The 15,936-nt window shown below is 29.1% G+C and overlaps 8 protein-coding genes across 8 annotated transcripts; 5 read left to right on the forward strand and 3 right to left on the reverse strand.

Moving 5' to 3' along the window:
• Positions 1-3: 3 nt before the first annotated feature.
• IPL1 (aurora kinase) lies at positions 4-1,642 on the forward strand (the record flags this gene model as incomplete). The annotated part of the gene is made up of 2 exons (XM_011274178.1): positions 4-45; positions 545-1,642. 2 exons carry the CDS (start codon positions 4-6, stop codon positions 1,640-1,642), a joined length of 1,140 nt encoding a protein of 379 aa, XP_011272480.1.
• Positions 1,643-1,726: 84 nt separating this feature from the next.
• Positions 1,727-3,430, reverse strand: MRH4 (ATP-dependent RNA helicase; the record flags this gene model as incomplete). The annotated part of the gene is made up of 1 exon (XM_011274179.1): positions 1,727-3,430. The coding sequence occupies one exon, from the start codon at positions 3,428-3,430 to the stop codon at positions 1,727-1,729; it is 1,704 nt and encodes a 567-aa protein (XP_011272481.1).
• Positions 3,431-3,632: 202 nt separating this feature from the next.
• On the forward strand, positions 3,633-5,423 carry SRP72 (signal recognition particle subunit SRP72; the record flags this gene model as incomplete). The annotated part of the gene is made up of 1 exon (XM_011274180.1): positions 3,633-5,423. The coding sequence occupies one exon, from the start codon at positions 3,633-3,635 to the stop codon at positions 5,421-5,423; it is 1,791 nt and encodes a 596-aa protein (XP_011272482.1).
• A 73-nt stretch (positions 5,424-5,496) lies between these two features.
• On the reverse strand, positions 5,497-6,042 carry NIP7 (ribosome biosynthesis protein NIP7; the record flags this gene model as incomplete). The annotated part of the gene is made up of 1 exon (XM_011274181.1): positions 5,497-6,042. One exon carries the CDS (start codon positions 6,040-6,042, stop codon positions 5,497-5,499), a length of 546 nt encoding a protein of 181 aa, XP_011272483.1.
• Positions 6,043-8,442: 2,400 nt separating this feature from the next.
• On the forward strand, positions 8,443-9,753 carry RSM23 (mitochondrial 37S ribosomal protein mS29; the record flags this gene model as incomplete). The annotated part of the gene is made up of 1 exon (XM_011274182.1): positions 8,443-9,753. One exon carries the CDS (start codon positions 8,443-8,445, stop codon positions 9,751-9,753), a length of 1,311 nt encoding a protein of 436 aa, XP_011272484.1.
• A 143-nt stretch (positions 9,754-9,896) lies between these two features.
• CEG1 (mRNA guanylyltransferase) lies at positions 9,897-11,252 on the reverse strand (the record flags this gene model as incomplete). Its single annotated transcript, XM_011274183.1, has 1 exon — positions 9,897-11,252. One exon carries the CDS (start codon positions 11,250-11,252, stop codon positions 9,897-9,899), a length of 1,356 nt encoding a protein of 451 aa, XP_011272485.1.
• An 826-nt stretch (positions 11,253-12,078) lies between these two features.
• Positions 12,079-13,707, forward strand: BN7_5247 (uncharacterized protein; the record flags this gene model as incomplete). Its single annotated transcript, XM_011274184.1, has 1 exon — positions 12,079-13,707. The coding sequence occupies one exon, from the start codon at positions 12,079-12,081 to the stop codon at positions 13,705-13,707; it is 1,629 nt and encodes a 542-aa protein (XP_011272486.1).
• A 567-nt stretch (positions 13,708-14,274) lies between these two features.
• On the forward strand, positions 14,275-15,318 carry BN7_5248 (uncharacterized protein; the record flags this gene model as incomplete). The annotated part of the gene is made up of 1 exon (XM_011274185.1): positions 14,275-15,318. The coding sequence occupies one exon, from the start codon at positions 14,275-14,277 to the stop codon at positions 15,316-15,318; it is 1,044 nt and encodes a 347-aa protein (XP_011272487.1).
• Between the last annotated feature and the right edge of the window lie 618 nt (positions 15,319-15,936).

Genomic DNA, 15,936 nt, shown 5'->3' on the forward strand with positions numbered 1-15,936 from the left:
ACCATGACAAACTTATATTTCCTCGATAAGAGTGTTGAAAACCTTGTATAATCATGTTTTTATAGAATCTTTATATCATGGGTATTAATTACGACGATGATCAGTACAACAATCGATTATTTCCATCAAAAGTTGAGATAAAAGCACGCTGAAAACACCATAATAAACCTTGAAGTCACAGTAAGACACTCATCATAATCATAAATAAACCACTCTCAACACCGTGATAAAACACGATAATATTCATTTTCTTTACAATTTCTTTGTTTACCTTTTTCCCGAATTGGAATTAAAATTAAAAAAAAAACCAAAAATTCACAAACAAAATTTAAAACCAAAACAAAACAAAACAAAACAAAAAGTAAAAACAATTAATAAATTTGACACATTTTGATACATTTCATTGATTGATTATTCATTATTGTTATCAGTCATCAATCCAAAATGTCACGAGAACAACGACAATCACAAATAATGAAAGAAAGAGTAAGTATCCAATTCTTTTATACTCATACAAAACCCTCATACTAACAAACAATTCCAGATTAATAAATCACAACCAAATCAAAGAAAAATCCTTACAAAATTAAATTTAAACAATACAAATAGATTAAATTCAAGATTATCAAATAAAGGTGGTCAAGGACAAGGACAAGGACAAGGATCTCAACCTTCATATATGAATCCAACATTTACAAGTAGTTCTAATGTCAAATCACCACGTCAAAGACAATCAATAAGAAAAGAGAATATAACTAGTACAACAACTAGGGCTCCAGCTCCAAGAAAATCAACACCTTTGAGTATCCTTGAACAATCTTCAGTCCCATTGAGACAATATACACTTGATGATTTTGAAATTGGTAAAAAATTGGGTAAAGGAAAATTTGGTAAAGTTTATTGTGTCCAAGATAAGAAGACTGGATTTATATGTGCATTAAAAGTTATGGAAAAGAAAGAGCTTATGGAATATAAAGTTGAAAAACAATTTAGAAGAGAAGTTGAAATTCAATCAAATTTAAGACATGAAAATATCTTGAGACTTTATGGTTATTTTCATGATTCAAATAGAGTTTATCTTATATTAGAATATGTTATTTATGGAGAATTATATAAACATCTAAAGAGGAAAAAACGATATAATGATATTACTGCGTCATATTATGTTTATCAAATGGCACAGGCTTTGAGCTACCTACATTCAAAACATATAATTCATAGAGATATTAAACCTGAAAATATCTTGGTTGATTTTGATAATATTATTAAAATTAGTGATTTTGGTTGGAGTGTTCATGCCCCAAATTCCAAGAGATCAACAATGTGTGGAACATTAGATTATTTACCACCTGAAATGGTTGAAGCAAAAGATCATGATTCTAGAGTTGATTCATGGGCTTTGGGAGTATTGTGTTTTGAATTATTAGTGGGGACACCACCTTTTGAAGAAGAATTTAGAGATTTAACATATAAAAGAATTGCAAAAGTTGATTTAAAAATTCCTGCATATATAAGTAATGATGCTTCAGATTTAATAAGGAAATTATTACAATATAATCCTGAACATAGATTCCCATTAGATGAAGTTAAGAATCATCCATGGATTTTGAAGAATAAAAATTTATGGCCAAAGAAGAGATAGGAACTACCCCTTTTAATGATATGACATTTATATATACATTCTATTTACATTTATACAAGTTTGTAATCCTCCCAGTACCATTGTTTATGTTATTAAACCATGATTTCTAATTGTACTTGGTAATTTCTTAACCCAACTTTTAGCCTTTTTATCAATAATCAAAAAAACTCTACCACTTTGATTCATTCTCCCAGTTCTACCAGATCTATGAATCAAATCTGCAGAAGTATTAGGAACATCATACAATATAACATTTCTCACGGCACTAAAATTTAACCCACGAGATAAGATATCTGTAGTTATCAAGATTTTTAAATTATCTTCATGATTTTGTTTCTTTTTAGGTTTTATTGAAATATTTGAATCTGATATAACTTTATCCTGTTGATCCTCTGGTTCTTGGGTTTCTTGTTGTTCAACTTCAGATAATTTTCTTGGTGGATTAATAAACAATCCAATTTTGGCAGAACGTTCTATAGGTGTTAATTCCCCCGTCAAGGTTGTAACATCATGATTATAAACTTGTCTAAGTTCTTCTGCAATTTTATCAATGTGTTTTTTTTCATTAATGAATATAATACATCTTTTTTCATATCCTGGTTCTGTACCATCCTTGTGGATTGCGTATAATGCCTGGGCAAGAGCTTTCATCTTGGATCCTTGATATGGAGAGACTTGGGCATCTATTAATTGAAATTTTATAGTTTTAGGAAGTTTATGCAATGAAGGGGTTGTTATTGGTATTGAATTGGGGAAGATTTTATCAATTGTTTGATTAAATTCTCTTGGGATCGTTGCTGAACAGAATACTAGGTTTGATAAATTTGTCATTTTTTTGATGGAATGAACAGTATCTTGGATCCATGATGCATCCATCAAGGTATCAGCTTCATCTATAACTAAAAATCCAGTACGTGTAAAGACATATTGAGTATTTGACAAGTTTCTAATTTTTTCAATTGAATTAATCTTACCAGGTGTTGTTATTAAGATATCAATTCTTTTAGATAATGCTTGTGAGAAATCTTGATAAGAAGTTGATCTATCCCATTTGAAAACATTTAGACCTAAATCTTTATAAACATCTTGAGCAGATTTATAAACTTGATCAATTAATTCATGTGTAGGAACAAGTATAACAGATCTTATAATGGCTTTATTATGAATTCTTTCCCAATCTCCATTTGATTCTTCATGTTTTAAATAATCTATTAACGGGGCCATATATGCCCAAGTTTTACCAGAACCAGTTTCAGCTGCAATGGTGAATGTTGATAATGATGGTTTTAAAATATGTTTAGCCATTGTTTTGATTGAAGCGATTTGAATAGGTGATGGTTTTATAACTAGGTCTTCTTTTTGTTCATGTTTATTTGGAGAGACATAGTTTTTATTATTTAGGATTGTATTGTTTTTAATACTTGAAACTATGGAATCACGTACAGATGGTAATAATTTCAAAGCTTCAAAATTATCAATTTTGGATATTAAATTTTGAGCATAATGATAATCTTGATGAGTGATTTCCTTTAGAGATGAATATTCACCATATCCTAGTTTTTCTGGTTCTTTTGGTTGCTTGTGGTTACCTCTTATATGTTTTGGTTTTGGAGTTGATGATGATTTTTGTTCTAGTAATCTTTTTTTACTACCAGTTCTTTTTGGTAATTGTAATGATTTGTCCTTGTTGAACTTGGTGAATGTTGGTCTGTTTGATCTGATGGCGTGTGATATAGCAGTAGATGAGAATGGTCTTGTGATTGTCAAGAGATTAGACCGTATCATCATCAAATGGTCAGTAGAAGATAGTGGTTGATGATAGTATCTATTAGTTATTAGTTGTTGATAGTATTAATTGTTTTGTTAATAAATTAAATTTTCATTAAATTCGCGAACTTTTTAATTTTGTTTTTTTTCGTCGATGAATTGAAAATTAACTCATTACTATTAACTATCAACTATTAACTATTGATACTATTGACTATTAATAATGTCACTCAATCAACTATTCCATAAATTAGAAGTGGATGCTTCACAAGATAACCACAAAGAAGTTTTAGAAACCACTTATGAAATCCTTAAATCTTCACCAAATGATTTAAAAGCTATGAGATTATCTATAGTGGCAGCTATTAACTTGGATCAATATTTAAAAGCTTATGGTATTTTCAAAGAATTCCCTCAACAAGGTGATGATTTATTATTAGAAAAGTTATATGTTATTTATAAACTAAATTTAAATGATGAATTACATCAAGAATTTAACAAATTAACTCCAAATCAATTAAACAATGGTGTATTACATTTAAAAGCTCAATTTTATTATAGATTAGGTGATTATGAAACTGCATTGACCACTTATCATCAATTAATCCAGTCAACAGACTCTGAAGACCCTGAGTTATTAGACCTAAGTGTTAATGAACGTGCTATCTTGGCTGATGGGTATCAATTTGGTATTTTCAATAAATTTAATGATAAACAACCATTAAGTGATGATCAAGATTCTTATGATTTAGTATTCAATGAATCTTTAATACAATTTGGTTTGAAAAATTATACCAAGAGTCTTGAGTTGTTGGAATTGTCTTTAGATAAAGCCATTGAAGTTAATACTGATTTAAATGATCAATTAAATGAAACTTTCCCAATATTGTTACAAAAAGCTTATTTATATCAAACCTTAGGTGAAACCATCAAGGCTAAAGAAATTTTAGAATCAATAGATATTTCAAAAATTTCAGATGATTTAAATACATTGATTTATCAAAATAATTTAATTACATTAACATCAACTGAAAACCCAGCATTAATTATAAAAGAATTAGAATTTCCAAATTCTTTAAATAAATTAAATTCAAGATTATCCTTACTCCAAAAAACTTCATTATGGAAAAATTACAACAAGTTAAAATTTAAATTAAATCAATCAATAACATCAAAAGACCTAAACCATAAAGATATTACAAACCATGCATTAAAATCATTTTCAAAATCAGGTCTTGATCATGATGATTTGATTACACAAGCTAAACAAGCTTATAGATTTGCAATAAATACTAAAGATTTAGGTATTTCTTTAATTTCAGCACAATTAAATATTGAATTAGAAAATTTTGATTCAGCTGTTTCTATATTGGAAAATTTAAACCCAGAGAACAAGTATTTACCATCAGTATCAAATATTTTAATTAATTTATATGAAAAATTAGGCTCACAAAAAAAGAAAATTTCGTTATTCAATGAAATTTATGAATTTTATAAATCAAAAGATTTGAATATTGATGAATATGAATTCCTCAAGGTAATTTCATTAAATTTTTCCAATCAAGAACCTGAAAAAACCCAAAATTTATTGGAAAAATTATATAACATACACCCAGATGATTTAATTTCAATAATTTTAAATAAATCTGAAAAAGATTTAAATCAATTACATCCAATTGACCATTTAACTTCAGGATTATCATTTGACGATTTAATCCAACAAGGTATTGAATCTTTATCCCAACAACAACCAATCCTAACAACCAAAAAAACCATTAAAAAACGTTCAAAACAATCAAGAAAACCATCAAAATCATATGATGCAACAAAACAACCAGATGGGGAAAGATGGTTACCAATGAAGGATAGAAGTTATTATAAACCTCCAAAGGGTAAAAAGAAACAAGGGAATCAAACTCAAGGTGGTGTTGCAGATAATATAACTGAAGAAAGTTTTAATAAAGTTTCAAAACCTGTACAAGTTAAGAAGAATAAGAAGAAAGGTCGTAAATAAAGTGTATACTACATATGCAAATGATAACGTAAAATTATATTAACTAATGTACAATTCCTCCTAGTTCCTAAGTTTATGTAAACAATGTATCTTCTTCTCTTAAATATTCACCAATATCACTTTGTCTAAATGCAGTAATAGCAGTAGGTTGTAAATTTCTAGCTTCACCAGTTGACTTAGCACTAACACCAAACCCTAAAGGAACATCACTCATTGAATAAACAATAACACCAGCATGTTCCGGAATATCATCAGACATTCTACCAATATGTGCTTTAAGGACATGATTACCATATAAAAATGGCATTTCACCATTTTGTTTAATCCAAATTTTATACTTTGCATACTTGGATAATATGGATAATGATGTGACATGTAATTTAAATTTCCCAGTTTTGGTGAATTTCCCCATACAAATCCCTACAGACATCAAGTTAACTCTAGAGACTGATGTTGCAAATTTAGCAATTTTATCTGATATATAATAAACTCGATCTTTTTGTAATCTGAAAATATGTGGATCTTCTTTATTATCAACTAAATAGGCGATGTTACGACCTATGTAGTTTGCTAGTTTTTCAAAAACAACTTTTGTTTCTTCTTCTGTTAATGGTCTCATATTGATTCCTAGTGGTTCTTGTGGTCTTATGGTCTATTAGTTATCAATTTGTTTCTTTATATGTTTATTTAATACCCATAAAATTTTCATCTCATCGCTTATGTAATTTTAATTTTGATTTCCTTGAAATTTTTTTTTTGTATGAAAAATTTAATTTATATAAGAAAAAAGAAGAACAATTATACTCACTGATTTAAATAAGACTTATAGATCATTATATTATTATAGTGAACGTAGTCTGATCATGAGTGAAAGTATCAACAATCAACAACCAGAACAACAACATCCACAACAAGTGGAAGAATCAAAAGCACAAGATAATACTAATTTAAAAAATGTTTCAAATGATGATGAACCTAATGAAGACGTTTACAAGAGAGGTCAACGTGCCAAATGGACAAAAGTTAGAAAAGCTGATATGGAAACACCAGAAGGTAGAAAGGCCAAAAGGTCAAGGGATGATGAAGAATGGTAGGTATGTGGTCTTATGTCTTATAAAATAGGTATATAATACTAACAACAGTCTAGTCGTCAAAGAAGGGCATGGGAACCAAGAGAAAAATTATTAGATTCTGAAGGGAATCCAATTGAAAGAAAACCTAAGAAGAAAGTTGCTGTTATGATTGGTTATTGTGGTACTGGATATCATGGTATGCAAGTAAACCCACCACAAAAAACTATTGAAGGTGATTTATTTGATGCATTTATTAAAGCAGGTGCTATTTCTCAATATAATGTTGATGATCCTAAGAAAGTTAGTTTTATGAGAGCTGCAAGAACTGATAAAGGTGTTCATGCTGCGGGGAATTTAATTAGTTTAAAATTGATCTTGGAAGATCCTGATGTTTTAACTAAGATTAATGATAATTTACCTGATCAAATTAGAGTTTGGGGAATGGAAAGAACTAATAAAAGTTTTGATTGTCGTAAAATGTGTGGGAGTCGTGTTTATGAATATTTGATTCCAACTTATTCATTAATTGGTCCAAAACCTACATCTTCATTAGGTTTGAAAATTGCAAAACAAAATGAATTAAATCCTGGTATTACTAGAGAAGATCCTGAATCTGTTAAATTTTGGGAATCTTATAACAAGGCTGTTGATGATGCTGGGTTCACTGAAGATGAACTCAAAAGAATTTCTGAATTTAAACCAGTTCCAAGAGATGAATTTAATGAAAATGATGAAATTATTCAATTAATTAGAAAATTCAAAGCTGTGGAAAATAACTTGAAAAGATCTTTCAGAATTTCTAATGAAAAATTACAATTAATGAGAGATGCAATGAATGTCTATACAGGTCATCATAATTTCCATAATTTCACCTTGGGGAAAACTTTCAAAGATCCAAGTTCTTCAAGATATATGAAAAACATCACAGTTAGTGATCCTTTTGTTATTGATAATACAGAATGGTGTTCTATCAAGATCCATGGTCAATCATTTATGTTACATCAAATTAGAAAAATGATTGCAATGGCTTCATTAGTTGTTAGAACTGGTTGTCCATTAACAAGAATTAATGAATGTTTTGAAGATCAAAAAATTAATATCCCAAAGGCTCCTGCCCTTGGTTTATTATTAGAACAACCAGTTTATGATGGATATAATAAAAAATTACAAGATTTTGGATATAAGGAAATAAATTTTAATAATTATCAAAAAGAAATGGATGAATTTAAAAAAAAACATATTTATGATAAAATTTATGCTGAAGAAGTTAAAGAAAATGTTTTTAATGCTTTTTTTAATTTTATTGATACTTATAATTCTGAAGATCAAACTTTTGATTATTTAACTGCAAGGGGTATTACAAAATTGGATAAGAAACAATTGGAAGAAGTTAAATTACCAAATGAAAAGGAAGAATCAAATATTGAAGAGTAAGATGTGTGTGTGTATGTTTAGAGTTTGTACAATAGATTATGGTTTTTTTAGAAGATGAGATGTAGATGTATGACAATCAGGTCCAATTATTGTCCTTCCTCGAGCCATGTTGATTTATATAAAGTCTTTAGTCAAATTTGATTCAATTAATATAAAATTCCTTAATCAATTATACCCATGAGCTAATACACTGTGCACAAATCCCCAAGTTTAAGTCCCCAAACCACGCTTCAAAAGGGTAATTACCCATAAACATACCTCCCAAACCCATTAAAACCATCATCCAACTGGTAAACCCATCGTTTAAACCCAAATAAACCCATTATCTAGTGTATTAAAGTTCCAAATTTACCCGCAAATTCAGCTTTTATACTTAATTTATTTTCGCGAATTTTTTAATTGTTGATATTTTTTTTTCAAGATTTTTGTATGGACAAAAAAATGAAAAGTTGATTTGATAATTAAAGACACAGATTTGACATCTTTTTGGTAATTTATTAGGGTCAATAACTATGCTAAGGTCTGTTCATTTCACTTCTGTTAGAGGGTTCCATTCTGCTGCTGTTCTTAGTGCCAAAGCAGCTGCTCCAGTTAAGAAGAAGGCTGTTCATGGGTATAAAAAAGTTGGTGGAGGTCAATCTAAAAAGACTTCAGGTGTTGGTAAATTTTTCCATGAATATGTATCAGAACAAAAATTAGATTTAAAAGCTGATGAATTAAATGGTGTTGATATCTTGAAGAAATCAACTAAGGAAAACACCGTGGTTAAATATAGTCAATTACATATGAAGAAATTAATTATTGCAGGTAATTTTAAACATAATCAATATAGAGAATTATTCAAGACTCCAATAACGCTTGTTACTAAAGATACTTTAAAAATGTCAAAATTTGTGGAAAATTCCATAGAATCAAGTTCCAAAGATAATAGAATATGTATTTTGGGTGAAAATGGTATTGGTAAATCAACTTTATTAGGTCAAACTCAAGCATTAATTTCAGATCAAGGTAATTCAATAATTTTACCAATTCCATATGCAACTCAATTAGTTAATGGTCGTAATGATTATTATTTTGATAAAAATTTAAATACTTATATTCAACCAATGTATTTAAAATCATTTTTACATAAAATTAGAACAATAAATCAAGAAATTTTAAAAAAAATTCCAATTCAATCAGAATATTCATTTGAAGGTAATACAAGATATAAATCAATTTTAAAAGCTACCCCTAAAAGAGATACATTATTTGAATTAACAAATTTACGTGTTACACCAAGACAAAGAGGTAAACAATTAGAAGCAATCATTAATGAATTATCTAAACAATCTGAAATTCCAGTTTTTTTAACTGTTGATAATTTTTCTGCAATTACATCAAATCCAAGAACCGAGTATCGTGATGTTAATAATAGTAAAATTCATGTTTCAAAATTTCAATTATCTTCATTAATTTTAGATTTTGCTCAAGGTTCTAAAAATTTCCAAAAAGGTGGTGTTATTTTAGTGACTTCAACTGATGATAAACCATCACCAACTTTATATGCAGGTTTAGGTCTTGCTACAGTGGATCCATATACTAAAAACACCGTATATGATCATGAAGTTGCATCAAAATTAAAAGGTGTTGAATCATTTGATATGTCAAGATTTTCTAAAGAAAATGTTTCATCAATTGTTAAAAAATTTATTGATGCTAAAATCTTTAATAATAATGAATTGAAATCAAATTCTGTTGATTCAATTATAAATCAAAAATATATCTTGAGTGGGAATGGTAATCCTGGTGAATTGATTAAATCGATTTTATTCTTACATTAAAAAAAAGGTTGTTTTGATCATGTATATATAAATAAATAATATGGTAACATGTGTATATGAAAAGAGTCATATTGTAGATGTAAAGGCACGCTTATAATACATTTTTAATCATGATTTAAAGGATATTGGTTATAATACATAGTTTATACTTTTTGTTTTTTATTTTCATGTTCTTCGTTATCATCAGAATCTTCTTCATCTTCATAAGTTGGTAATTGATCATCTTCATCTGATGGTCTTTTCCTTTGTTGATATTCTTCATCATGGTGGTTATTATGATTGTGATTCTGCTGCTGTGGTGGTGGACGTTGTTGGGGTTGTGATGATGAAGGAGGTCTTTGGAAACTTCCTTGTCTTGATTTTCTATTAAATTCTCGTTGTTTTGAAGCATGTTCAATATTTGCAGCATTTGCAATCAATTCCTCTTTTGTTACACCATCTTTTATACTTTTTAAAACTTTTTCCACAATTGATATATGATTCCCATTTAATTTATCATCTCTAAATCTTAATAAATTCCAATTATCTTGTTTATCTTTATTACATTCAACAACTCTTTCTTCTAATGGTTGATTTAAATTTTTTAAATTTTCCCATTCTTCATCTGATATAATTAATTCTGCAAAATTTGAATAAGACTGTTTACCTTCCCAAATCATTAATTCAAAATTTGGTTTAACTTCATAATTTGGATATGAACGATATGGATCTCTTTCATCAAGGTCTTCATCTGTATACATTGGAATATTTAAATGCAATCTAAAATCAACTGTATTTTCTTCACTTGGTTTCCATTTTAATAAAGTTGGATCTGTACCATATACATATGGGGTTTCACAACTTGTAAAAATTAATCCATCAGATACATGACCTAAATGTTTTAAACTTTCAAAAACTTGAGGTAATTTAAAAGCTGGTTGCATATTTTTCAATGATAATTTAAAAGGAAATGATTCACATTCTTTTGGATGTTTTGATCTTAAATGGAAATATGGTTTATAAAAATTTTCACCTAAATAACCTAATCTTTTGGGTAAAGGTTTCATAACAATATTTTGACCATTTAATGTTAAACAATCAAACATGAAATATCTTAATTCTTTTATACCATTTGGATTTTTAGATATTACTAATTCACCATCTATTAAAGTACCATTATGACAACTATTTTCATCTTCAGGTAATGGGAAATGGAAATTTGGTATTCTAAAATATTGATTTTCTCTTGTGATTAGGAAAACAGCTTCATCACCCAGAGGGTCCAATATACAAAGCATTAAACATCTTAAACCATCTGATTTTTCACAAACAAAATATTCACGATTAATTAAATTTTCAGTAATATGATTTGATTCAAAACTAATTGGTTGAGATCCTGGAAATTCTAATTTTCTTCTATTTAATAATCTTGCAACTTGATTCTTCAATTCATGAGCTATATGATCTGGCATTAGTTCACCAGGTATTTCTGGCATATCTCTTTCTTCAAGAATTAACATGATGTAATCTTTATTCAATGGGAACGTCTAATATGAACTAAAACAAAACACAAGATAAGCACAATTAAATAACAAAGAGAAGGCACACACCGCCAAAAACCAACAATTAAACCAAACTCTTCAATTGCAAAAAGACAAAACACTAATCAATTGAAACAGCTAATTGATTATCAAACTATGACAATATGACAATACCTTTCAAAATTAATTGATACGTAATGCCTTTTCAAAATCTTGTTTACTTTTTTTGTTTTTTTTTTTAATTGAGTTTATACTTCGCGAAAATTGAACTTTGGAAGAAAATTTGGAAAAAACAATTCGCGAAAGAAAAAAGAATGTGGATTATGTAATTGATTAGTCAGTGGTATAATGTGAATTAATTCAATTGAGTTGAAATGGGTGTGGGTTTTGGAGTGGATAGCTGGTTACTTAGTGATTTTGAAGTCTTTGGTGAGTTAAGAGATGTGCTATTACTCCCTCTAGAACTCCCAGGATTATTTGTTCTCATTGATTATGCTCCTTTTATCGTTCACGGGCTGTGTAACCATTCCCTTTTGGGATACAATTAATACTCACAAATTATGCGTACCTCATTTTCAAGCTCAATTTATTAATTGAACTTCCTTTCTTTTCGAAGATAAGTTCTCAACAGAAATGGATAAGAAATGGGATATATCCTTGATTCTTATTTTCTAATTTTCACTTTCCAGATGGTCAACCAAAATACAAAACCTCCAATATTATATAACGAGACATAACCTCAATACATTCAATTCTAATTTCAAAATTATAAGTTTTCAATTAATAATTTACAATATTATATACAATGTCGTCAGTTTTATCAGAAATTGAAGCTATTGAACATGAACGTGAAAATTTTTACCAAGAATTGCTAGATCAAAATGTTCCAAAACTCATCGGAAAAGTTGTTAGGCTTTTGCTAAAAATCGTTTCAGCTGAAAAGTTGAATAATGCATTGAAACGTTGGATTCTTCCTTCGGGTATGGATACAAAACCCAATGAGCGAGATATCTTCGAAAGTTTGGCTGGTTATTATATATATTACATCAGATTCAAGATAAATAGACTTTTCGTTTGGAAATTTAAGATGTTTGGTTATCTTTTACGATTCAATACCATAAAAAAGTTTTCTAATTTGAGCTCCAAGATTTCAAATATTGCTTCATCCAATTTCAAAAAGCTCAATGTGTTTGATAAAATTCCATTGTTTAAAAAACTCTTCAATTCTGGAAGCGATAAGATGGTAAAAAAACCAGTTACAAATTTCAAATCAATATTTCCAATTGAGATATGGGGTATAATAGTTGATTATGGCGTTGATCCCGCCAACCTTGTTAGGGTCAATCGGGAACTTTGTAATACTTTTGCTCCTATTGTTTACAAATCAATTCATTTAGATGTTGTTCTCAGCTCATTAGATCCCCTCAAACAAAAATATTCACATTACTTAAAACACGGTAGTACTTACCCCTTCCAGGCATCAAATTCATATAAAATTTATGAGTTGTATGAGAACTCATCTGATTATGACTACGAGTTCTTGGATATAGTTCATGAAGGAAAGAAAAACTTAATACTTAGATCAAAGGTTACAAATGAGTATGATTTACAGATTGATACAGAGACGAGAATTATTAGAGAATTCAACAAAGTTAAGCAGTTTTATGAGAATGTTCTCATGAATGAAGAATCAGTTCTACGCAATTTTATAAAGGAAATTTCTGGCAATGTGCTTGTTCTTGATGGGTTGAATAGTCTAATTGCACCTTCCAACAAGTTTGGTGAAGTATTGCAAAGTTTATCCAAGGTTGATAGTTTGAACTTGGTGAAATTCGACGGTGAACAATTTGATGGATTTGCATTTGCTCCTAGATATAACGAATTTATTGAAGAAGATAAACCTTTTGATGGAGGTGAATGTTGTGGATATGAAGAGGAATCTTTCGAAGAATTTGCCGTTAGAAAGCTTTTACCTGAAAACGAATTCTATGAAGAATTCTTATATATTGCATTTTATTTCGACGAATTGAAAGAATATTCAAATAGAAGAAACTTATTCAATACTAATGAGGTCAACACTCTTAAAGCTAATGATTCCATTAGGAAATGGAACTTAAATTTACCGATGCTTACATACGAACAGAAAAGTGCTGCATATCATAAAGGTGCTGAGAAAATGGAAATTGGTAGTAGAGAATTCTTTACAAAATCAGATACCTTAGACTTCTTATCTGGATTCCTGAATGTATTTTCATCAAAAAATTTCAACAAAGCTAGAGATACATCATTGTTGCTTACAGGAATCTCACGTGTTCCTAATGGACAAAATGATAGTGATTTAACCGCTGAAGAGATGGATGATTTTGGGATTACGAGGTTCAAACCTTATAATATACTTATCAACGGCTTCAAGGATGAGGGCGAAAACAAGTAAATATACCTGATCATGATGGGCAATATCAATTTTTATACAAACTGCTACTACGTCAAAGCTAGCTGCACATCATTTATATATAAAATAAATTAATATATACGAGTTCTTGAACTAGATATGTGATTGACTTGCTTAATACAAATCTCCGCGTCTCATATATAGACCAGTATATACACAAATAGTAGGTCGCATATACAACATAATATAAATCCTGCATATATGTAAGCTCATCAATGTTGAAATTACATCTATTAAATAGCTATTTCATGTACCAAATACTATAGTACAGCATAAAACATCAACACTGTCTTTATTTCAGTTCATAATTTATTAGCTAGACACAACTTATATAGGTAAACCGTCAGCGTATATATCCGACGGTTATTGTCGCCCCTGATTAAGACAAGCGCCCAGACCCCAGATCCCAAATCTGGTTGATCTATATTAATTCTGGCGGTTGTTTGAATAACTAGTGGCAAATATTGAATTATTAAATTGTGATAAAGATCAAGCTTTCATCTAAAATCATTGACTTGTTATTCTCATCAGATATATTCAAAGATCATCATGCCAGGAAACCTTAATACTATTAGATCAGTCAATACAGATCAAACCAATGCCAGTAATTCACCAATTTCTATTGCAGTTTCTACTACAAGAAGTTTGATCGAAAGAGGAAGGAACTGGTTTGCAAACAGTTCCCATCTACATTCAGGTGTTAACAGAATATTTGATGGTTTTAGGTCACGTCGTTCCAGAAATGTTGATCATGATCTAGAAGATGCTGAAGTTAACCAACAAAATTCAAATTCTAGTGCTTCATCTCTTGAAAGAACAATTTCAAGAACAGATGGCATCATAGCAATTAATAACGAAGCAATCAATGAGATCAGAAGATTGCAAGCATCATCTGAACCAAGCAATTTTTACTCAATTCAAGAACTTCAACAGCTCAAAGAAGATTTAAGAGAAAGAAATCATGAAATTAATGATGTGCAAAAGCAAAAAATTGGAAATTATGAAAAACGTATTAATAATATTAATCAAATTGATGACAACAATGGTATTTTTGGGAATAACAATCACAATGATGATGATCAAATTAATGATGATAAGAATGGTCATGCTGTGAATGATAATGATCAAATTGATGATGATACCAATGGTAATGTTGAGGTTGTTGACAATGATATTAGATCTAATCATGATGATACCAATGGTGATGTTGAGGTTGTTGACAATGATATTAGATCTAATCATGATGATTCCAATGGTGATATTGAGGTTGTTGATAATAATAATGCCATTAAGCGGGAAAAAATATCAAAAGAAATGTCTAAAGCAAAGGAGGTATTTTTTGAAAAAATAAAGACAATAGATTCCTTTGTGTTTCCTTACAAAGACAAGAAATTAGGGACCTTCAGAAAATTTGCTAGTTTACCAAGAATTTCCAAAAGGAAAAAAGAACAGATTTGTTCTGATGCTGCTAATAAATCTTTGAAAGATGTTGATCTTGCCAGTTTGAAATTGGATTATACGGCTGTTAAAAGCTGTCTCGAAGAAATCATTCAGAAATATTCAAAAGATGGTGAAATGCCTAGTAAAGATTGATAAGCTTCAATGATTTCAATATTAAAATGTAATTGAATCTTTATAATTTATCTTTTGTCTTCTTTTTTTTTGATTTTTACTTCAGTTTGAATCTTTTATTTTATTTTCTTTTATACTTTCAAATTCATTTGAATCTTTGATCTGGTCTTTTGATCTTGATTTGCTTTTAAACTTATCTTTGATAACCATACTTCATAATTGTCTAGCCATGGTATTCATTTGGTATTGCTAATATAGAAGTTCAGGTTTTGCTATATTAATATATTTTTTTTATTGGTTGATGATGATGGGATTTCTTAACAAAATTGTTGGGAATATACCTTGCTAATTTAGTTTGATTATGGTGGAACTTCTTGACACAATTGTTGAGATATCTTGCTGGGGCTTATTTAAATATGATATGTTAATTCAATATACTTTTATGAAATTACTTAAATTGTAGACCAACAAAAATACAACAAGGAAAATTTCAAGCCCAATCAGACTTTAGAATCAGCTGATATCATTCATTCTAAGAGTATACTTGAACATTCTCTGGAGTTGAACGTTCTTAAACCAACACTATTTGAATTATCACGCCCCAAATCATTATAACCAGATCACATTTCTGATAGAAAA

This window comes from Wickerhamomyces ciferrii, contig 00206 (genome assembly GCF_000313485.1).
Source record: "Wickerhamomyces ciferrii WGS project CAIF00000000 data, strain NRRL Y-1031 F-60-10, contig 00206, whole genome shotgun sequence".
In the NCBI taxonomy this organism is placed as follows: domain Eukaryota; kingdom Fungi; phylum Ascomycota; class Saccharomycetes; order Phaffomycetales; family Wickerhamomycetaceae; genus Hansenula; species Hansenula ciferrii.